The sequence below is a fragment of the Ctenopharyngodon idella genome, chromosome 1 (genome assembly GCF_019924925.1).
Source record: "Ctenopharyngodon idella isolate HZGC_01 chromosome 1, HZGC01, whole genome shotgun sequence".
NCBI classification, from domain to species: domain Eukaryota; kingdom Metazoa; phylum Chordata; class Actinopteri; order Cypriniformes; family Xenocyprididae; genus Ctenopharyngodon; species Ctenopharyngodon idella.
Window position 1 is genome coordinate 24,943,303 of NC_067220.1, and position 25,120 is coordinate 24,968,422.

Genomic DNA, 25,120 nt, shown 5'->3' on the forward strand with positions numbered 1-25,120 from the left:
CTTTGTCAGCTCTTTTAATGACTATTCTATCATTTTTTATCATACCAGTAAGAAAAAGGTCTATTTTTGTATCAAACTCACTTGGAGTAGACATAGAGGCAAATGACAACCTTTTTGACAAGTCTTACTAGACAAGTCCACTTAATCATTAATATTTGGCTACTACTTTAGGATATAAATGCTACAGCCACTGTTATTTCTTGAACAAGAACATGTGGACATCATAACATGCAAATTTAGAGCAAGGGTTTAAACTTTTATTTTGAAATCGCGATTAACAAACAATTCACATATTTAGAAACATATTAATGTATCTTCCTGTGTTGGTGTAGGTTTCTAAAAGATTTACGTTACTGGTGAAATGGCACACGTTGCATTCCCAGATGAACATTATAAGCAACCCAAACTCACAGCATACAGAGAGATGGAGTTAGTTAACAGAGCTGCTGAGACGCACACCTCCATGCATGATAACAGGGCAACACTTCACTATGAAACAAAGTGTGTCAGACTTTATGCATTCCCAAATGCACATAATTGGAATCCTAAACAAACAGCACATGTAGAGACTGAGTTCGTGTGGAGCAGCATTTACTGTGAACAGAGCCACTGGAAGAAAGCATATATTTATTTAATTGAATGTTGTTCAATTGAATGTGCTGTTGTGATTTTTAAATGTTTTTAATATATTGTGCAGCTTTCTTGTGTTCACTGGAAAGGTAGATATATCAATACTCAAAACCATGATCAGCAATGCAGCGATTAGCTGGTGGCAAGAACCCAACATAATGACATCATATTAAAAAAAGAACCTCACACACCTGATGAAAAACTTGACAAACTTCTTTTTCTCCCACAATACCATGGTGCAGTTTAGGGGTCAACCGATATGCGTCTTTCAGGGCCGATGCCAATACCGATTATTACAGATGAAGATAACCGATATTTTGAACCGATATACATGTCTGGTGTATGTCTGGTGTAAAAATGGTACAGGCACGGTTATTTCTGGTGTAAAAATTAAAATTAATGTCAAAATTAAGAATAACAAGGGCTCTGACAAAAACTCTCTTTAAATGCTTTTAAACATGTCTTTAATTCTGAGAACTGTTATTAAACATTAATAATAATAATAATAATAATAATCCAATATAAAATAACTCCACATAGCCTTAACTGTATAAATTAAATACAGATTAATCCTTATAGATTTTCTTTTGTTGTTTGATTGTGACAGGTAATAGTAGACCGTAGCAGGTTTAAAGGCTGCTGTCTCTTTAAGAATACAGAAAAGTTCTGCACTCAAACACTTTTCGTTATACAGAGGAGATAACAAATGTTTCAGCTCTTTGTTTTAGAGTGCAGACCTTTTCTGTATTTTTAATTTAATATATAGGTCACAGCACCTAATTAGCTGGGAGAGCGCGGTGAATGCTTTGATTGCTGTCTCTTTAAAGCATTAAAGCATTTCCACTGTCGGGCCAGTGCGAGCCAGGGCTAACAATGTGCTGTCCTGGGCCAATAGCCTCGGACCTCAAGCACAGAGGCCAAAATCAAGTTTCATTTCCACTGCCGGGCCAGTAGCCCCGCTGCACTTCCCTAAAATACCTATTCAGTTGCACCTGCTTCCATTTATTTATGATAACAATAATGCACAAAACAACTCCATTAAGGCTTTTAAGTCCAATGGCTTACACATTTAGAAAAATATTGATAAAATATCATATGTTTGCGTCACATTTCTGAGCATTTCTATGAATTTTCCTGAAAAAATTATGCGATGATTGCATTTTTGAGGTTTGAGTGATCTCTCAGTCTCTCTATACTGTTATCCTTTCAGCCAGAACAACAGAGGGAGCTCAGGAGAAGAAAACAGGAGTTATGAGTTATACGATACGATATATTAGGCCGGTATCAACAAAGGCACAAGGAAAAGACAGAACATTAAACCAAATCAATACACGATTATAATCATATATGAGTTGTCTACGTTCCTCAAGCAGTTTCTGGTATTTTCCATAAACGAGTGTATTTATTATTGCGACGATTAACAGAAGTAGCCTTTAGCATCGCTTATAAGTATATTTCTGCCTCATACGGTGATAAGAATCCCCATCGGATCGCAAGGAAGTTATTTCAAACACTCACTGGTGTCTGAAAGTGAGTTTTGAGCTGAAAACTGTTTGAAATGTCTTAAATGTTGAAGTTAGCTGGTAGCCTGATATAATAACATGGGAAATGGGCAACGGTGTTGACAGTCTCCTGACTCAGGTAAACTCCGCCTCTGTTCATGGCCACTTCTCAAGCCCGAGCTGGCCCGCTTTGGACCAAGGTATTCGGCGGGCCAAAAAACCCTGGACGTTGGCCCCGAGGAAACCCTGACGAGGCCCGATCAAACCCCGGAAGTGACAGTGGAAACGCGACTGTCCCTGGCACTCACTAGCACGCTCGCTTCTGGCCCGATAGTAGTCTCGCGTAGCCAGACCTTCAGACTGACGGCAGAAGGTCTGGACTCTATCGCAGCTTTCATTGGCCAAGGACCACCCAAGAAGGCATTTGACTGACATGTAACTCAACCAATCACAGTTCGTTTTGTTCAGTGTCAGGTGTAGGGGCGTGAAAATGAAAGTCGACGTACCAACAATAACAGACCGGCAAGCATCTAATAAATTATTAATTCTAGAACATTGTGTAAGTTTACTGCAACAATGGAGCCGCAAAATTCACATACTTTTGAAAATCCAGCGTTTATTTGATCCTGATAAGCGTTCATTGTCACAGTTTTATACATGACGCATTCTTCTACGAGGGGGTTTGGTGCCATGCCGTTTGTTTCCAGTCGGGCCGTTAAAGAATGCAACACATACGTCTCCCAGACATCCTGTAGTATTCAACCAACCAGATGATGACTTCGATACTCTTGAAGTGTTTCCAGATAAGTGTGCCATATGCATCAGACATTCAGCCAACGGTCCATGGGCGTGACATCTGAGGCTGAGACTAGCCCGACAGTGGAAACGTGGCTATTCAGTGCTAACATGGCGGATGCAGGCACGCCTTTCAGCATGAAAGACATTCCGGACAGTTGAAGGAACTGTCAGTGTCCCGATCGGGCCAGCATGATCACGAAAGTTTATCATTTGCGTTTTCAACCCTTGCCAATTTAAGCATTCAAGTGAAAAATGTTTGAGACTGTTTGAGAAGTTTTGTGTGAGAAGTGCTCAGAGCTGCGCGCCTCAGACAGCGTGCAAATAATAAAATTCTCTTTCACCTCTTCTTGCACCTAAATGGACAAATTCACACAAATTTCTCAAAATGCCCGCCTTTGCGAGTATCTAGGTAAACATAGTCAGTTACAGTAAGCAGTAAATAAAGAATGCATGTGCATCATTATTGTATCCATGCATTAGTCTTAAAGTGACAGCAACCGAATATTCCTGCAGCTGTCTGTTTTAATGTTAATCAGACTTCAAAAGACAAAGAAAAAATCTGCTCTTCACTGAATAACGTTTTTGTAACTTTAATAAGGATTAACCTTTATTTAATTTGTACAGTGAAGATTATTTGCAGTGATATTTTACATTTGATTACTTTATTCAATTTATGTACCTGAAAACTACTCTTAGACCTACCTGAAAAACCTTAAAAGCACTGAATATTTCATTTGTATCTTTGTTCTATTGTATTTATTTATTTGTGCTATTGCTTGTAGTTTAATTATTTGTTCCTTTTTTAATAATAACCGTTTACTTGTCTTTAATAATCTTTGAAATTTATATTAGTAGTTTTAACTGTGGTCTCAAATGGAATCAAGAATTGTTAAATTTCACTGGTATCTAAAATATTAGTTGTCATTAATGTTGACAATGTCGATAACTTGGTTGGGCCGTACTTGCCGATAACCGATTAATCAACCGATAGTTTTTAAAAATAAAACCTTATTACAAAAATTAAAAACAAAAAAACAAACAAAAAAAACAGTGCTGAACCATGAAAATGTGCTAAAGGAAATAAATATATAAAAATGAATATATTAAAATTCTCTATAGAACAATTTCTACAGAAAATAATTTAAACATTAAAATATTACAGGCCAAATGTGTGTTTCTTTAGCTATCCTAGAAACATGTACATACATTTCATAGGTAACTCTTTGCAAGTCCCATTTGTTAACAATGATGTATTAGCTAGCTTAGTAAGCTTACATGAACTACATGCATTATGCAATATACGTTTTTACAGCATGTATTAATACTTGAGCAATACAATTGTACCTTGATCATTTCATAGTGCATTAACTAAGGTTAACAGATAAAATAAAAATTAAAACTCAATTTAAAAATGTATTAGAAAATGTTGAAATTAAACTATGAACAATACTTCTACAGTATTTATTAACCTTAGTTAATGTTATAAACTGAATCTTATTGTAAAGTGTTACCATTTCATATCTAAATAGTCATGTTTAAAGATGGACATCTTTAAATATCTACGCAAAGGCCAGAGCATTAAAATAACATAAATGTATATTACATGTATATTCTCACTTTATTTTCTTCTATTTTAGAACACTTGATGATTATCAAAATAACAAAACGTATTGCAGTGATGGAAAAAAAAATCTATTCTATCGAATGCGTTTCTGGGTTGTTTTTGTTTATGGTTCTGTCGGCTGCATGAACATATCAATGTTGAGAAAGCAATCACGTCACTAGCTTTAAATATGCAACTTCGCCAGCTAATAAAAGTGACCAGCTGAATATAAACTAATGCAAACAGATAGTAACAACTGCGACATTAAACATTTGGGTCGGATTTACATGTATTTTTGTCAGCGTTTTAACCGCTTGAGGCACTACTAATGTTAGCGTCCTCTCAGCCTTGACAGCAAACATACTGCTCTTCTTTCTCTGCTAATGCAGCATCTAGTCAACAAATCAATTACTTTATAATGATATGACTCTGTAGTGTTCTGTGTTCATACCGTTTCACTGTCTGTTTTAAACGCGCATCTGATGTGCTCTCAGTGCTGATTAGTGCTCTCCGTGCCGTGTGCAGCCTCATGTGTTTAAATAAACAACACGAGGTGTCAGTAATAGTTTTTATTTCACCTCTAGAGGCCGCTCTTGTTCTGTGTAATGACAGTAGACCTTCTCAGCGCTCATGTTTTGTGTAATGATAGTGCATCATTCTCAACTGCTCCAGCAACGGACACAACCCGGAAAAACTATCGGTATGGATTTTTGCCGATAACCGATTGTTCCACCAATCAACTATCGGTGCCGATTAATCTGCAAAACCGATGAATCGGTCGACCTCTAGTTGTCATAACCTTATTTATTACAATATAAGTGAAAGGCATACGGAACGCTTCATTGATGCCTTAAATACGGAACGATTCCGTATTATACAGAACAGTTGGCAACCCTAACTATGGATGTGAAGCCATTTACACATTTTGAGAGAAAGCGAGACTCTGTACCGCTGAATCACTCAAACCGTTTGTGAAACTACGCCTCACAGAAATGTTTTAAAATAACTGATCTGCTCTTATAATCTGTTTGGATTCAAACTGCAGGTATAGTGCATAAATGTTTTCGGGAATTTCCCCACTTAATAATCGCGAAACCTGCGGGAATGTGTAGAATTATGCACAATAACTGCAATACCTGAGGTGTTTTGCAACTTCAGTGTAGTGGATTGTGATTTATTGCAACTTTAGCAATGTCTGCTGCAACTGATGGGTGATCACTAAAGCAGCTCCAGTTAGCAAGTGCTTTCAGTGCAGGGTTGCCAGGTTTTCACAACAAAACCCACCTAATTGCTACTCAAAACTAGCCCAACTAGCCCAGGGGGGCCCCCGGTAAAAAAAATAAATAAAAAATAATTCGCTTTCTAGTTGTAAAGTCTGTGTTTTTGGCAGGGTTCCCCTGGTAAAATTTGCAGACATGAAAAACAACCCACGGCAACAGTGTTAAAGTAGCCCAATGACTTGGCAACACTGTTTCAGTGTGAGCGCAAACCTTTTCGTGCCTTCAGCCTTCCGCGTTGATTGGCTGGACTCGCGACTCCCAACAAATCAGATGGACGGTGGGGCGGACCTTGCTCTAGGCCATAGAGTAGTGAGTTCCGACAGAGGTGGCTGCATCAGAGCCAAATAGCGCATTTCAAAATTACATTATTTTATCTGCAAATCGGTTTTGAAAATGACCGATACAGATAACCATAAAAATCGGCTGATAATCGGTCAATCCCTAGTGCAGTTAGTGTTACTACAGTAAATACATGGTAAATGATGGCAATTTGTAGATTAAAAAGCCTTCTGACTGTTTCGTTGCACAGAGTGTTTCTCCTGTTTATCAGTGCTGTTTCATCTGGTTTTTAACTAGCTTAAATCACCGAGACATTTGTGTTCTTCAGTGAATTCAAGCGCTTCTTACTGGATCTCACAGCGCTGTTTAGTGGTTGCGTGACAGACCGATCAGAGTAAATCCGCTCTAGTAAGCTCACGCCACGGTGCCATTTGAACTGTGAGCCGAGCGGATAAATGGTCCATTTGGTGGGTCGTTCAAATAAGTTTTATTCCGCTTTTGAAGCATAAACATTATTGAACACTTATCGAACTCTTGATATCTTTTTATTGAGGAAAATTATATTGCAATAATTATCGTTATCGACCTCATTTATGGCTTTTTATTTGAAACATGTAAGTAGTAGCAACTTTACATGGCTGCTCGCTCAATAAGCTAAATAAATGCTACTATTAGGCGCATATCCAAGTGTTTGAGCAGAGTGTGGAAGCTGCATCAATGCGCATACAGCATGACATGGAGGCGCAGGCACGAACACTTGCATTTTTTCTCATAACAGCAGAAACAACTTAAAATACTAAATTTTTGGTCATACAGATAGTAATACATCTCAATAAATTAGAATGTCATGGAAAAGTTCATTTATTTCAGTAATTCAACTCAAATTGTAATGGAAGCCCAGGTTGCTTTGATAGCGGCCTTCAGGTCATCTGCATGGGGTCTGCTGTCTCTCATCTTCCTCTTGACAATACCCCATAGATTCTCTATGGGGTTCAGGTCAGGCGAGTTTGCTGGCCAATCAAGCACAGTAATACCATGGTCATTGAACCAGCTTTTGGTACCTTTTTGGCAGTGTGGGCAGGTGACAAGTCCTGCTGGAAAATGAAATCAGCATCTCCATAAAGCTTGTCAGCAGAAGGAAGCATGAAGTGCTCTAAAATTTCCTGGTAGATGGCTGCATTGACTGTGGACTTCAGAAAACACAGTGGACCAACACCACCAGATGACATGGCAGCCCAAATCATCACTGACTGTGGAAACTTCACACTGGACTTCAAGCAACATGGTTTCTGTGGCTCTCCACTCTTCCTCCAGACTCTGGGACCTTGATTTCCAAATGAAATGCAAAATTTACTTTCATCTGAAAAGAGGACTTTGGACCACTGAGCAACAGTCCAGTTCTTCCTCTCCTTAGCCCAGGTAAGACGCTTCTGACATTGTCTTTGGTTCAGAAGTGGCTTGGTACATGGAATGTGACAGTTGTAGCCCATTTCCTGAAGACGTCTGTGTGCGGTGGCTCTTGATGCACTGACTCCAGCTTCAGTCCACTCCTTTTGAAGCTCTCCTAAGTTCTGAAATCGGCTTCGCCTGACAATCTTCTCAAGCCTGCAGTCATTCCTTTCACTTGTACACCTTTTCCTACCACACTTTTTCCTTCCAGTCAACTTTCCATGAATATGCTTTGGCACAGCACTCTGCGAACAGCCAGCTCTTTCAGCAATGACCCTCTGTGGCTTACCCTCATTGTAGAGGGTCTTGATAATCGTCTTCTGGACAACTGTCAAGTCAGCAGACTTCTCCATGACTGCTGTTGGGATTACTGACCTAAACCCAGTATTTATACCCTGAGAATGCTAATTTAATAGAACTTGAAATTAAACATTCTAATAATTTGAGATACTGATCTTTTGATTTTGATGAGCAGCAAACTGTAATCATCAAAATGAAAACAAAAAAGTCTAGAAATATTTTACTTTATGAATTAAATTACAGAAAAAATAAACTTTTTCATGATATTTTAATTTGATATTCTAATTGAGATACACCTGTATTATATATAGGCAATTAATGGCTCATTATTATGATTTATATGGCTTATTAACATACACGTGCAAATAGTTGAATCGCTTAATGACTACTAGTCAACTAGTAAAATCTTTAGTCGAGGCAGCCCTACTATCAAGACACAAGAAAGAACCACAGGCTTCTCACTGATAGATTGTACTGTTCCCACAACAGCCCAACACCTAAAAGTTAGTCACCCATTCATTACAATAATGTATTATAAAATCTTTGTTATTTAGAACATTCTAGCAATGTTTTTTTTTTTTTCCTCTTTCACCAATGTCAGATATGCCTTTTTTCTTTGAAACTACCTAAAAGGCCAAAACCCCAGAGTCTTCTGTTAAAGAAATTAGAGTGCTATTTTAAGGACCATCCACTTCTCTTTTTGTCCTATTATGATCTAGTTTGTTTCCTTCTTTTTTAAAGACAATTGAGCACAAATTATCCTTCCTAAGAACATCAGACTAATGACTTTCCGTCGCCGAGCATTTGTTGGTGTGTGGTGTGTTTCGCACAGTCGCCACTACTCAGACTACTTCGGCAGCTTTTGGCTGATTGAGAATGTTAAATCGTCATCAGGCAGTCAGTGAGACAGACCACTCTGATGGCTGTCCAAAAAAAAAAAAACAAATTGATGGAAGCAAGCAAACGAGCGTCAAGAGTGCACATAGAGAAGGCAGTTCTAATTTTACATCTTGAAGACCAACTGATCAACATGATTCATATTTAAAATAATAATCAAGCGCTGCTTGGTATACAGTTTATATATCAGCAGTCTTAGATTTGGTTTCCCTGTTTGTATGACGATATAGACTACTGCAACCTGCTGATATAGACAGTTATTTCATCTCATGCATGCGCAGATTGTATGTCCTAATTGGCCATTGGCTGTAGTTTTTGCAGTGTGTTCAAACACAACTTTTTGGCCCAGAAGCAAGAGACACAAGGTGACAGCACAGTTGGATTTCATTGCCACTAGTTCTTTGCCTTAACTTGAAGAGTACAGTGTTTGCTTCATCCATATATGAAGTTACTTGCTTAATCCTCTTCGTCCCATGTAAGACATAAGGCCGCATACATGAAGCACTTCCTGAATAATTTATTAATAAAGTGAAAGACATTACAAACACTCAACACTTAAAGAAAATTAACTGGTTCACCATTGGTTGAATCTCCCTGGTTTGAATAGCAACATAGGAATGCATTGTTTCTATTCAAAATCTTGTTTGAATATTTGCACTTGGTGTGAAAGATCTTGAATTCTTATGAGAGTTTAAAGCCATGCTTTGTACATTTGTGTCTCTTCACAGATTCCTACCTTTGCCCACAGGGGACGGAGTCGGCACATGGTGTCTGCATCCTTGATTGCTTGGCTGAAATTTGTCATTTCCATAAGCAGCTCTGCCCGCCGAGCCAGGAGCCTACATATAGAGGGCTCTGTGGAGAGAATAACGGGTTTTACTGAAAATAAATCGATATAACAGGAATTAAAGAAGGTCATTTTAAGCTTGACTTCAGCTAGATTACTGTGGCAGAAAAATATTAATAAATTGTAATGTATTATAAATTGTATTATATATATATAAAATGGATTACAGACCATTTCAATGATGCAACAAACCATTCCAAACAATAGCCCAAAAAAACCAAAAACCAAACAAAAAAAAAGTCACCTTATTTTGAACTATTACCAAAATAAAATGTTATGAATGAGAGAGCAAAAAAATTAAAGCTGCAAGCAGCGATGAAAGGGCCCTCGCACACGGGCTCACCGCCACCCGTTGACCTTAGGAAAACAGTGAACAGTGGGCGACATGAATGTAAGCGAGTAAATACAAGGGAAATATGGCAAAGTCATTTCAAAGTGCCACGCTTCCTGCTGCCAACAGGTGGCGCTTTGACTGTAACTGAATATTGCCATGTAGATGTCTTCAGGCCAGGACTGTTATCAAACATGTGAAGTCTGGAGCAGATCAAAATAAATTATTTTGTATGCCTGACTTACAACAACTTCCTGTTTTGCGGCGTTAATCGCATGCATTAGCACTTAGCCAAGTGTTGCATGATTTAACGTGTTTCTAGCATGTTTGGCATATTGAAATGTGTTTCTGGGAGTGAGTTACAATGTAAAGCAAGCCATTTCCTGTTGTCAGCAGGTGGCGCTATGACTAACTGAATATTGGCATATAGATGTCTTCAGGCCAGGAATCTTATCACACGTGAAGTTTGGGGCAGATTGGACATTGTATGCCTGAGTTATAACAACTTCCTGTTTCATGGTAAAACATCAAATTTTGTCAGGCAGCCACGGACATGCCCTTCAGCGAAAACTCTAGATCTTTGCAATTTAACATCACTAAAGCCGGGTACACACTGTGCGATTTATAATAGTCCTTTAGGATTGTTGCTTGTCAGACTGTACGTTCATGATCCTCATGTCACACTGTGGGATCTCAGCTGTCATTTATGTCAGACTGTACAACAGTCAAGACGTGCACATGAAAACTTGTACAGAGTTTTACATCATCCCACACACGTTCGGTGACTGTGAGCTGCATTACACACGGGACTGAAATGGTGGCTAACAAAGACATCTTTAGCGTTAATTTTGATCACGGGGTGTCTTGAAAAACGAAGACAATTTGACGTTTGTCGTAGGAGAAGTCACACTGCAGGACTGTGCGGCAAATCTTCTGACACTGCCAGAATTTCATCGGAGGTAAGATTTGATCACAACGGTCATTAATCAGCCGTCGGTGAACATGTCAAACTAGCGATCAAAGACTATAGATTTTAGCCTAGGATTATAGGAATCTTGTAGGATTCTCAAAATGTGTCTCAGATGACCAAATCGTGGCCAAAACCGCACAGTGTGAAATCGGCTTAAGGCCTTTAGATTAGACTGACCAAATATGATGATCTGATTAAAGCTCTAGGAGGAGTTTGTTAAAGTACAGCATCTGGAAATGGCAAAAATTGCACAAATTTTCCAAAGTTAATTCAAAATATCTGACTTCTTGTCGGTTTTCAGATTTTGTTTTGTTTTGATTTTGAGACTTTTTTGTAGGTATTGGGCTGTTAGATGTGTGTACCGTATTTCATACTTGTATGTGAAACGTAGCGTCAGGGGCACTTTGTTGAAATTTTGTAGGTGGTGCTATCGAGCCATTTTGCCACACCAAATTCTGAAACCCATATCAGACGTAAATTTTCACCACTTCTGACGCGTGTGCAAAAGTTTCATGAGTTTGAGCATGTTTAGGCCCTCAAAAATGTGATTCATTTCAGAGAACAAGAATAATTGGCCAAACAATTACAATAGGGTCGTCACACCATCGGTGCTCGGGCCCTAATAAATCTTTAAGAGCTATTCGCCTGGGTCTGTGTGTGTCTCGTGTCATTTCCATTCAGAGAAAAGTAGTTCTGGCTGAGGGTAATGAGAAGCTGAAAATTTGTTGTCACAACAAACAAGAAAAAAAAAAAAAAAAAGGATGAACTGATCAAAGCAGCAAACCTCTGGGGAATCACTATTACGAAAACAAAAAACAAAAAAGTTTTTATGTCCACCCTCTCTGATAAGGCGCAATAAGCATAAGGTAGATAAGATAATTTTGATTTGGTTTGATCATTGTGGTTTGATAAGGTCATTGCACTTAAATGGTCAAATACACAAACGCATGTACAAAATTACTGTATTGGCAGTGTATTCACGCAAACACAGAGCTCCAGACTGCAACCTTTTTTTCCTACCGGTGCAACAAAATTTTGTTAGAGGTCGCACTGGTGTGACCACCACATTGCATAACTGATAAGACCTGCCATTTCTGTTTCATACGGTTAGTTTTACCTACAGTCACCAAACTCAGTACATATATTGTTCTCGTTAAGCTGGACAATTTTATAATTTATTAGCTCCGACCAACAGGAAGTCACCTATTTTGGTTTGAATGTGGATTTAATAAATAAATAAATAAATAAATCAGGCTCTGAATTTTAAACTACTACTCCTAGAGGGTTTATTCGATTCATACCAAACATGGTGCTAAGACACTTAAGATGTTAAATTGCAAACGGATTTTAGATATCTCAAACGGTGTTGCCATGGCGAGAGATTAAAGTAATGTCAAAAAAGGGAAACAGGAAGAGTCTCATTTCTTCTAAACAATACATTATACACTATTTATTTTATATAAAATAATACAATGTTTGAAATAAACAAATTTATTCTTTTTTTCCCCCAGTTCAAAAAGCATGTGTAAATTAAAAATAGGCAGATTAATTATATCTGGTAGGAAAAAAAATGTCATACATAGTGTAACTACTAGAGGGCAGCATATACCTATTTTTAAACTGTTGATAAAACCTGAGAAAACGGTTTGTTGACAACACTGTAGAGAATACGGTTTTAGGTATAATTACATTTAGTGGGTATTCTATTTGGATGCATATATTTAGACATGATCAAAGACTAATTTCTGTCACAGTGTACATTTTATTTTTTTATTTAAAATGTTGAATCTTCTGGAGTCAACTTACTGATAAACAGTTTACAACTAAGATCTCACTCTGCCTCCCTCTCTCTCTCTCTCTCTCTGTGTGTGTGTGTGTGGGTTAATTGAGTGTCAGTGACACTTTTGATGGTTTAAACCCTTCATTGCTGTGTGCTTTGGGCTGCATTAAAGGATCTCTTAGGCCTTGTCTTTCTCGGAGTTTGAATAACAAAATAAATGCATAGAAGTTAATTCGTTGGGAACTGACAATAGTTTTATATAATTAGTTTAATAATTAGTTTAATAAAAATATAAAAAGAACTTGTGACGGCCGAACCTGTGACCACACATTCATTCACCACGCATACATTTCCCCTTGCATACATTTCCTTATACATTCATTCACATATTTAAGTCGTTTTTCGTACTCTTTATCCATCCTTTAAGTTTATGATATAGTATTTATGTTAAGGTTTATGTTAAATGTAATAAAAACGCTACACAGATTTACTAGCCTGTGTTATGTTTGTTTCTACTGAGTTTAAGTTACCATGAGGTGGCTCTACAGCGCCCCCTAGAACAGAATCTGAAATCATGGATACATACTAACACATAAATGTATGAAACTTGGTACACATACAGATCTTATCGGGCCGAACAACTTCCACACTCTATGTCATTAGCTCAAATTGCATGAAACTTGACACGTACGTCAGCGATGTCCTCCAGTAGACATGGGCAAAACCATAGAAATGGGTGGGGAGGAGGGCCTCTATAGCGCCAACTTTTGACAAAAGTGGGAAGTTAGTTTTACCTCCAGTCACCAAACTTAGTACATATATTGTTCTCATTAAGCTGGACAACTAGGGCTGTCGCGATAACCGCAATATCGTAATACCGCGCTATTGACAAGCCAACCGCAGAGGACTGCAAAAACCGCAGCAACCGCGATATTTGTTTTCTATTTTTTGAAAGATTATGTCCTTCTCATTTTACACTTCATGCATGTGTGCTAAATATTAAATAAGTTAATAATGATAGCTTAATGTGTATAATGGTGATTTGTACAGAGGCTCTGTAGATTTGCACTAAACAAGCCTAATCAGAATGTGAGAGAGATTGACTGAGCGCGTGCGATTACCTGCGTCTGTCCTTCAGGCCGAGACATTCATGAAAAAAGGTTGTGTCCAAAGATAGCAAAATTTTGTTTTGATATTGAATATGACCTTGTTACACAGATTATATTATATATATATATATATATATATATATAGGGAAATTCCTTAACCGCGACAGCCCAACAGACAACTTTCTATTTTACAGTTATTAGCTCCGACCAACAGGAAGTCAGATATTTTAGTTTGAATGTAGATTTTTTTTAAATAATCAAGCTCTGAATTTTAAACTACTATTCCTAGGAGGTTTATACCATTCACACCAAACTTTTTCAACATGACGACAAGACAAGAAGATGCTAAATTGTGAACGAATATCGGATATCTTGAACGGTCTTGCCATGGCAAGGGATTAAAGTAATGTCAAAAAGGGAAGGAGGAAGAGTCTCATATCTTGATATAATCCTTTTACATTCACCCAGTTGAAATGCATATTACCTGTCATACACAGTCTCCCTAAAGCCTCCAGGGTGGTGGTGGCTCTGGGGCTTGGGCCCACTATCGCTGCTTGCAGCTATATTTATTTATTTATTTTTTCCTCAACCTTCCGGGCACTTTTGGGGGCCTTAACGTGCTCAAACTCTTGAAAATTTGCACACACATCGGAATCATCGGCCATTAGGGAAGCTGGTACCGAACCGACCGAAGCTGGTACCTGGGCGTGGTGGGGGGCTCAACAGCACCCTCTTGAACGGGGTCTGAAAACTTGGTCCATATATCAAACACACTTGCACATATTAGTATGAAACTCTGTACACATATAGACCTCATCGGGCATAACAATTTTTGTGCTCTAAGTTATATGGCAGCCCAACAGGAAGTCAGCTATTATGGGTTGTTTGAAAAATGCATGCTCTGGAATTTGACATACTCCTCCTAGGTGATTAATCCAGTCACCACCAAACTTGGTCAGCATGAAGTCAAGACACTGAGGATGCTAAACTGCGAGCAGATTTTTAATATCTCAAACAGTTTGGCCATGGTGAGGCAATGAATTTATGACAAAAAAAGGGAAACAGGAAGTGTGTTATAACTAGGGTTGGGTATCTTTTGAATATTAACGATTCCGATTCTGATTTTGATTCCATAAGGTTAAAAAAAAAAAAAAAAAAAAAAAAAAAACTTTGGTATAATTCACATTTATTTATGTCTTGTTGCAAAACATTTCATTGTAGCTGAATACCATGAACAAAAAAAAAAAAAAAAAAAAAAAAAAAAAAAAAAAAAAAATCAACAAGCTAAAGAACACTTACACAAGGAACTTTTGTCTATGGTTTAAAAATACCATAGCAAAAACAACTAGCCTAACTAATATAAATATCAACCATTATTAAAGACAAGTAAAACACTCAAAAAATTAACACTCACAAATACAACAAATATGCGATTGAAATATACTGTTTTAAGATTTTCAGGTATTCAGGTTCAGAAACTAATCAAATGTAAAATAACACTGCACTCTATAAATAAAATAGGATGCATTACAAAAATAGTTACAAAATTATTCAGTAAAGAACGAGTGAATTCTCTGTCTTTTTTGTTTGTTTAGTGTTATTATAGAGACGGCAGCAGGAATATTAGGCTAATGTATACTAGTCGCTTTAAGAGCTGCAGCACAGAAAACAGCACAAGTCATCTCACGCTTAAAATCACTTTTTCTGTGAGCGCACTTTGGATGTGTGTGCAGCATGGAAAACAGTGTCGTCTCGTGCTTGAAAGGTTTGAAGTCATATTTAAAATGCACACAAAGAAATTAATAAGAGGAATCGAAATTAATTTTATAACAAGTATCCGATTCCTGACCGCAAGTATTTGATTTTTTCGTTTCCCAACCTTAGTTATAACTTCTGCATACACTGATTGATTTTGATTAAACTTCAGCTGTGTGTTCATTGTAGGAGTCCAATCACATGGATGTGACTATTGTGAGTCAAAGTTATAGTGCCACCAATTGGCAGCAGGAAGTGTGTCACTTTCAAAATGCTTTGAGATCACCCTTTTATTTTTACCCAATTTGCTTCAAACTTAATCAGAATAATGTCAAGACATGGCGAATGTAGACATGTGAAAAGATTTTTGATATCTTAAACACTGTTGCCATGGCAACGCAATGATAAAGGATATCTCAAATGGTGTTGCCATGGTGAAGGATTAAAGAGAAAAAAAAAAAAAAAAAAAAGGGTAACAGGATGGGTCTCATATCTTGTAAAATCATTGCTTGATTTAAATTAAATTAAGATTGTATGTTTGGTAATTGAACCTGAATGAATTTAAAATGAAAGTATTGTATTTCAGATCAATATTTTTTTTTTCTTTAAAATTTTGTATTTTGAGATTAATTCATGACATTAAACAATATTCTCTTCTGAATTATACACCGTTTATTTCTATAATAATACTAACATTAGAAAAACACATTTGAGTTTCTTTTTTAATCAGTGTTGTATGCGTAATTTAAAAATAAGCAGATTAGTGTTCTGTTTATAACAAATGTAATATATTGTATAACCAAAAGACGGCACCAAAGGCCTATTTGTAAACAGGGTTGGATAAATCTTTTTTGCTGTTAAAACAGTGCTTAAAAAGTGCAGTAGTTTAAACATTATCAAAGACTACTTTGTCACAATTTAGATTTTATTTTTTGTTTAAAATCTTCTGAATCTCACCCTGTCTGTCCTCCCCCTCACTCTCTTAGTCTCACTCTCTCTCTGTGTGTGTGTGTGTGTGTGTGTCTGTGTCTGTGTGTGAATCAGTTTCACTTTTGATGGTTAGTTTACCCCTTTCATTGCTGTGTGCTTTTGCCTGCATTAAAGGATAAGAAATCCCTTAAGCCTTGACTTTCTATACACATTTGAATAACAAAAAGGCATAAAATAATTTGTAAAATGGCAGACAACTTTCTAAAAAATATCTTAACCCCTCCCTCTCACCACCCACACACAGTCGACTATAGGCAAGACTTGACAATTCTGATTCAACTATGTAAATTCTTAGTCGGGGACACCCCTAGTGTTAAACTACCTCATGTCTCAAAGCACATAACATTACAATAATAATGAAAGTAAACAACTTGAGCTTGTACCCAACTGCTACAGATTCATTTCGGTTTTGATACTGTTGACATGGATATGCACAATTCTGAGTCTGACTGAACAGCTCTGGTTAGAACATCATGGGTTGCATCTCTTAATTATGGTAGTAATGGCATGAACGCAGCATAAAGCTCATTGTTTTGATTCGGTAGGAACTGTAAAAGGTGGCTGGCTGTTTATTTGTGGTGCTCCGTGACTAAGGTCGGTCTGCGCAAACAGGGTGCATGATAGGGGTGGGGGGAAAATTTGATCCTAAATGCATCGCGATGCAGACGCGGACGATTCTGAATCGATTCACAAATGTCGAAAATTGATTTTCTAAATGTTAACTTAATTGATAACGTAACGTTGATGGAAAGCAAAAGGCGGAACTCTGAAGTGCAGAAGTGTAGCACCCAGACAGTCTGTGGCGTGCACATAACGGTGCGTATCCACTGGCTCGGAGCGAGTGGAACAGAATGAGCGTTTTCAACTCATTTCTATGGAAGCTGAACTTGCATAGGAATGAACTGAAAACGCTCGCTCCGCTCTGCTCGCTTCACGCCAGTGGATAAGTACAATAAGAGAAAAGCAAGAAATCTGACCGGCACACTCTACATTAAAAGCTAGCATATGGAAGCACTTTGGCTTCTATGAAGTTGATGTTGGAAAAAAGGATCTGGGCTGCGTTTCTCAAAAGCATCGTAAGCCTAAGTTGATCGTAGAGACCACTGGTTGCAATTGTTCTACGATTAACTTATACTTACGATGCTTTTGGGAAACGCAACCCTGGACAAGCCACACTATAAGCAAGTTGTGTTATACACAAAGTCACATCCATTAAGGGTCAAACAGTGGAGTGTGTGCAATCTTACAAGTACTTTGGGACAATCATTGATTTGAAGTTTGAAGCCAACTGCAAGGTGGTGTGTAAAAAGGGACACCAACGTCTGTTCTTTTTAAGGAAGCTGCAAATTTTAAATTGATAAAACACTGTTGATTTTGTTTTATCGTGCTTTTATTGAATCTATTTTGTCTTTTACATTGGTGTCCTGGCATGGGAATTTATCTTTAAAGAGCAAGAACTCTATTAACCAAATTGTGAATTGGTCCAGTAGGTTGATTGGGAAGCCACAACTTAACCCTGCTTCACTGTATACCAGGCAAGTACAGCGAATGTGTGTTTCAATTTTAAGTGACAGACAGCATCCCCTGTATTATGAGTTCCAGCTCCTTCCTTCTAACCAGCGGTTTAGAATATCACAGTGTACAACAAAGCGGTACAAGTACAGCTTTGTCTCAGTAGTGATTAAGCTTTTGAATAGTAACAGGATGAAGTAATGTGTTTATTTATTACAATGTTTTAGTGTTTAGTGTTGTTTTTAGTATTTCGCTGTATAGCTTGTCTACGGTATTGTTTATATGTATGGGAAATAGCCTGAACTTGTTTACTGAAACCTAATTTACAGACAGGTATAAAATAGGGGTGTCGCAATATACCGGTATTGATGATAATCGTGATATTCAAAGCATGAAATATCGACATCGTGTTAATTTAGGGTGTGACAATATACCGGTATTGGTGATAACCGCAATATTTAAAATGAATAGGACTCTTATGATATCATGACATGTAAATACTCCAGCACCAGTACCTGGTTGACCTCTCAGGTGGAAGTATTGCACCTTAACGCTGACACCTGTCAAACAAGAAGACGACGCAGCACGCGCAGCTATTCCGAGAAAGAACCATGTCGTCCGAGCAGGAGAGCGAGAGGCTCTGTCCACACCCGAATAAAGTAAGCTCGACAGTATGGGAGTTTTTCGGCTTCAAAGAAAACACTCTGCAGAATTTGCCTGGCTACATCAGTGCGAAGGGTGGCAACACCACCAACCTTTTTACCCACCTCTGTGTCTATCACCCTGCGGATTACGCCATTTTATAGAGAGTTGCGATTATTTTACAAGTCATGGAATGGGAAATGTTAGGCTATATTAACCTGTTAACAGCGATTTTCTGTGTTCATGTATTTAAATAAATAAATTATTATTTTAATAAGTACCGTGTTTTCTTTACTCATCTTACTCAGCGTGATGTAGCTATGCATGCAGTTATATGCCCTGAAATTCAAGATATCATTTTATTTGATTGGTATAATGTATAGGCTACTAGGCTAGTATTAATTTTTGTTTCTTTGGGTCTTAAAAGGCCTTAAATTTGACTTAAAAAAAAAAACTGTGCAGCAACCCTGAAAAAGAAAAACTAAATAAACAAAGTAAAAATTAATTTGACTGATACATCGATAATCGTTTTATCATCGCAGCCCTCCGAATCGTAATTGAATCGAATCATGAGGTGCCTAGAGATTCCCACCCCTAGTCCACGAGGGTATGTAAAAACATAAGTTGGCAGGCAGGTAGGACCGTGTTATTCAAACTGACTAAGTCACTGAAATAAGGCCACAAAACAAATACTAAATGTGTGTCCACAAGACTTCTGGGTACTGAATGTAGAAGCCTAGAATTTTTGCTTCACAATGATGTGAAAATTAGGGCTGTCATGATTCCTCAATTAAATGTGAGTATTCGATTTCAAAAAAAAAAAAAAAAAAAATCAATTTGTCTGTGTCAAGTAACCGGCAAAGTACCGGAAGTGGTGCTTTCCATGGACGAGAATCCATGAAATGCTTTATTAGACCGTTTTCTAAGGCTGCACGATATTAAACCCGTTTAAAATCATTATAAAGCATAAGGCTATTGTGAATTTACAAAGGCTGTGATTCAAGTAAATGTATGTGCTTCAGGTTTTTATATACATGCGCTGTAATTATTTACATGCGTGTAGTAGGGCTGGGCGATATGTAAAAAATATTTTATCGATAATCGCCTTAAAAAATATTGCGATATCCGATAATATCGTCTACCCGAGCCCTGCCCGCCCCGCCCCCATCGGAGACAACATTGCAGACATGCACTGTAAACACACATCAGTTTGGTTGTACTTTATCTGAAAATAGCAGGCAAATCATTAGGCATAAACTTAATTTAAAGGTTAAAGGTTTGTTTTTCTTTTCTTAGTTTGTGCTTTAGTATAAAACATTAGCTTTGTTGTTATGTTAGTGTTGTTAATCATTTCCACACTGCTCTTATCAAGTGTTTGAAATGAATTTCGTTTCGTGAAGAGAACTGTTGAATTGATCAGAGTTTAACGGAGTTCATTGTGAAGGTGGACATTCTGGTGATTATAAGAATCATGCATGTTGATGTCAAATGTGTCTTGCCTATTTTTTTCTTAAGGTCCGATGTTTCTCTTTCATTTTTGAAAGCGAAACATCGGACACATTTTATTATAATACATTTTATTTATTTAATTTTAACGCGTAGCACTGTTTTTTTAAACTTGTAGTTAAGCTATAATGTATTTGTTATTTGTCTAAAAGCGATTAAAAACAATTTGATTTGTTCTGCACGACCAAAAACGGAAAGGTTATTTTTTTTTTTTCATGTTTTTGAGCTTCGATGTGTCCTTACAGGCCTCTTATAATGAAAAAAAAAAAAAAAAAAAAATCATTATTTATTTGGAAAAATAAGTAATTACAAATGTTGTTTGTGAATTTTATTTTTCATTTATTTTGATAATGAACAGGCTGCGATGTCAAGCAGTGCTATCAACATGAGTGCGCGCGAGGCGCCGGCGTGATCACTTGAACTGCTTCCTTACACCAGTGAAAATAACTTAAAATACTCATTTTTGGTCATACATAAACTGTAAAGAGTTTAATTATATCTGTGTACACTCACAATAAAAACAAAACATTTTGTTTCTGTAACATAGAGAAAACAGGTAGGCCTACCGCTTTATTCCGTCTTAGTTTCCTTTTTGAACGTGTTTGTGTGGAGAGCGTCACAAAAAATTAAATCAATTAAAACAGCATATGGCTTTTTCTTTCGTTTTGTTAATCTGTTAATTGTTTAAGTGATATATTTTGTGTATTTATTCCTTTTATTTAGGCTATATGAGTTTATTTTGTGCTGCAGGTGCTTGATGTGAATCCTCCTTTTCTGTTGTTTGCGCATGTAAAACGAAACCACTGGAAAACAAATTTTGTTATTTTTAACGAGTCGTAGACATTTAGGCTATTCATTCTAATTTAATTTAGCCTTTTAAAGGGTTAAAAGGTGCCCTCATGGCGTTCCACACCCGTAAGACCTTTGTTAATCTTCGGAACACAAATTAAGATATTTTTGTTGAAATCCGATGGCTCAGTGAGGCCTCCATAGCCAGCAATGACATTTCCTCTCTCAAGATCCATTAATGTACTAAAAACATATTTAAATCAGTTCATGTGAGTACAGTGGTTCAATATTAATATTATAAAGCGACAAGAATATTTTTGGTGTGCCAAAAAAAACAAAATAACGACATATAGTGATGGCCAATTTCAAAACACTGCTTCAGGTCACGCGATTTCAGCAGTTTGGCGGTTTGACACGCGATCCGAATCATGATTCGATACACTGATTCATAATGCTCCGAAGCTTCCTGAAGCAATGTTTTGAAATCGGCCATCACTATAAGAAGTCGTGTTTTTTTTTTTTTGGCGCAACAAAAATATTCTCGTCGCTTTATAATATTAATATTGAACCACTGTACTCACATGAACTGATTTAAATATGCTTTTAGTACATTAATGGATCTTGAGAGAGGAAATGTCATTGCTGGCTATGGAGGCCTCACTGAGCCATCGAATTTCAACAAAAATATCTTAATTTGTGTTCCGAAGATTAACGAAGGTCTTACGGGTGTGGAACGGCATGAGGGTGAGTAATAAATGACATTATTTTCATTTTTGGGTGAACTAACCCTTTAATTCTAATTTAACAAACTTGTCGGTTTAAACAGAAATGAACATTATTAGCGCCGTGGGTATAAGCCTAGGTTGATGTAAATGCACGAATCCAATATAGTCTGTTACACACACATTTTTACATAATTTTCTGTGTATTTGTCCACGAAATAACCTATGAGGCAGCTCTCCTGCGCGTGCTCTGGATGTGTGCGGAGCTCAGAAAACAGCGTACAGGGCCTACAGAAGTGTTGTCTGCTTCATCTCACGCTTGAATGTTTTAAAAATAAAAATACATTGTTAATAAGCAAAATCAAAATGTTAATTTTATAGAGTAGCCTAGGCCTATTCGATTCCTGGCCTTAAGTAAATGTGATTCCAGAATAGATTTTTTATTCCTAACCCTATTAGCTACTATAGGCTACAAAATATTTAATTGCTATTGCATGTGAATAAATATGTGAATGGTAACTACGGGACTATGTTAAATAAATTTGTATTTTTTTTCCTCGATATTGGCAATTATCATCTGTAACTCGCTTTTATTATCGCCATCACGATATTTGCAAGACATCATCGATATACGATAATATCGTCATATCGCCCAGCCCTAGCGTGTAGGTTATCTACGTGCTTCTCAGTGCGGCTCCATTCACAGTAAATGCTACTCCACCTGAACCGTTATTTACATGAGTGGTGCGTCTCAAACTGCATCTCTGCCTATGCTGTGAATTTGGATTGCTTTTAACGTTCATCTGGAAACACAATGTGCGGTATTTAGATTTGTAAGGTAAGCCATCTGTAAACCTACACAAACGTAGAAGAATACATCAGTATGTTTCAACTTAGTGAAATGTGCTAACTGCTCGTCGCAAATTCAAAAGTTTAAGCCCTCGTTTAAGTCCACATGTTCTTGTTCAAGAAATTACAGAGGTTGTAGCATTTCTGTTGTAAAGAAATGGCCAAATATTAAAGATTAAGTGGACATTTGAAATAAATGTTGTAAACCAATATTAAACAAGGATTAGATCATGTTGTAAAGTGTAAAAACATTCATCAAGCCTCTGCGGGCATTTGTTATAATACATAAAGAACATAATATTATACAACACATTATGTATTTTGACAGTTTTGTTCAATATAAAACCATATGATTACTTGCTTTTGATACTTTAAAGGTGCAATATGTAGTTTTTCATTCGCTAGAGGTCACCTATTCAAAACAAAAGGTATAGCTTGATGACGCCAAGTTTGAGTGAGGAATCTTGGGACATGTGGTCTTCACCTCACAGCCGGTAACAATTCTTTTTTGGTGATGTTCCACTATATGTGAGCTGTATCTGCAGCAAATTTGGTGGTGATCCCATAAAAAAAAAAAAAAATAAAAAAAAATAAAAAGTTACAGCATTTGGAATCAAGGTAGCCTTTTTGTTTATCCATTGGCGCCCCCTGATGGACATTTTTGATGGACTCGTGATCGGTTTATTGGATTATTTTGATCTTGGACTCATTTCTATCGAGAGAATCCACTGTAAGTAATGTTATGTCATTTTCTACAATCTATGCATGTTTCATGAAGTTATAAGCAGAAATGCCAAGTGATAGCTAAATTTTTGCTTTAGTTAGCATCTGTGCGCCTGTGGGGTTTTGTGTCGTAATTGCGTGATCAATATCTTGTGATTGGCTTATTGGATTATACTGATGTTGGGATTCATTTTAATCGTAAAAATCTCTATGGGTGTAGAACGACATGAGGGTGAGTAATAAATTACATTATTTTCATTTTTGGGTGAACTAACCCTTTAAAACCATCCATTAAGATATGCTTCAGAGATACTGGACTTTGGCATAAGGGGCATAAAGGAGGTTTTAACTTGATTACACTGTTTACACTGTAAAAAGTCATTTTGTGGGTTTGTAGAGTTCATGGAATTTAATATGTAAACTTTATTTAACAAGATTAATTTGATTTTTGGAACCAGTTTTTTTGTGTTTAAATTAATTAAAATTGTCTAACAAAACCTACTTAATTTTGTCGTTAAGGATTCATCTATTCTTATTGAGTAATTCCAAACAGAGAGAATATTGAATGAATCCAACATGATGGAAATGAGTTGTTTTCAATTGACAAGCATTTCCAATTGCAGTGTGCGCTTTTAAGGAATGACCTGAAGTTTCCCACAGCAGACAGTATGAGGGCATTTCTGATGGCACTCTTTTTGGGGGCTTTGCTTATTTTTGTGTTAATATTAACAAATAATGCTAAATAAGGCAACTGTAAACCTATTGAGCACTGCTATTGAATGGTTTATGTTCACAAGGCCTGGCTTTACTGGATTCCTGCTGACAATTGGAGGCTGACGACGACGACGATCTGATGATGATGATACAGCTAATTCTTTGACAAAGGTAAGGAAGATAATTTAATTTATTTCTTAAAAACTGTTGTTAATTGTCCAGGTTGTGTGTTATTACCACCAACAAAGTAGGAAATCATGTTTTAGACCGATTAATAGCTAGAGCAGATAAGCTAAAACTATTAGCCTATCGCTGTCATTCAACAGTGTATGCCGTTTCCAGTGCTCACATGCACCACTCCCTTTCCAGCCCTTATTATTATCATTTCAACATTTTGTTTAACTCTTACAACTAACTATGAACATAGATGCATTTGGTTGCACAGTTTAATTAGGTATTAGAGGTATTAGCCACAAAAATTAAAGTGCAAAAAAAGTTAACCGTTAAAATGTCTAAATGTACTCATGTATGTTTTTTTCTCTCATGCATTTTTTAATAGGTCCAACGTAATGAGATGACGGTATAAAATCTGCAGATTGCAACAAGAGGATCTTTTACATTACAGACTACAGCACCAGTCATCTGTACCTGGAAAATCAGTGCCTTGTCTGCATTTGTATTGCCCAATTTTCTAATAAATAAAGAGTTCTTAATCTTAATCTGTTATTTATACTTAAAATCTGATTTAATTAATTAAAATACATTAATTTAAATAATCCACTTAATATTATTAATAATATTAACTTAATTTTGTATGTCAAAATAATTTCATTGAGTAGTATTCATTAATATAGTGTTCTTGTCCAATCAACCCAATACATTTGTTTAAATTTTTTGTGTGCTATTTGCAGTTATTTTAAATGGTTCACTTTTAAGGAGCTCATTTGATTAATTTGAACTTAATTCTTATTTGTTACATTTTAATTAATAATATTGCTTGTAATCTGTTGCCACAATTATGAGTAAGATATAGTGTATTATTTTTTACAGTGTAGCAGTGAGAAAATTATTCTGACAAATTTGTTTCTCAGCATTAACAAGGTGTGATATGACTCAACGTGGGACTCTACATTTCTCAGATCA

At 36.7% G+C, this 25,120-nt stretch overlaps 1 protein-coding gene across 6 annotated transcripts in view; it reads right to left on the reverse strand.

Moving 5' to 3' along the window:
* Positions 1 to 25,120, reverse strand: part of lonrf2 (LON peptidase N-terminal domain and ring finger 2) — a 116,033-nt gene that overhangs the window by 85,155 nt on the left and 5,758 nt on the right. For all 6 annotated transcript variants that reach the window (XR_007930554.1, XR_007930551.1, XR_007930550.1 and 3 more), the window contains exon 2: positions 9,475 to 9,593. Coding sequence is in view for 3 of the 6 variants with exons in the window: in XM_051896412.1 (XP_051752372.1) it covers positions 9,475 to 9,593 (119 nt within the window). In the remaining 3 variants the exon portion in view is untranslated. The remainder of the gene's footprint in view (positions 1 to 9,474; positions 9,594 to 25,120) is intronic.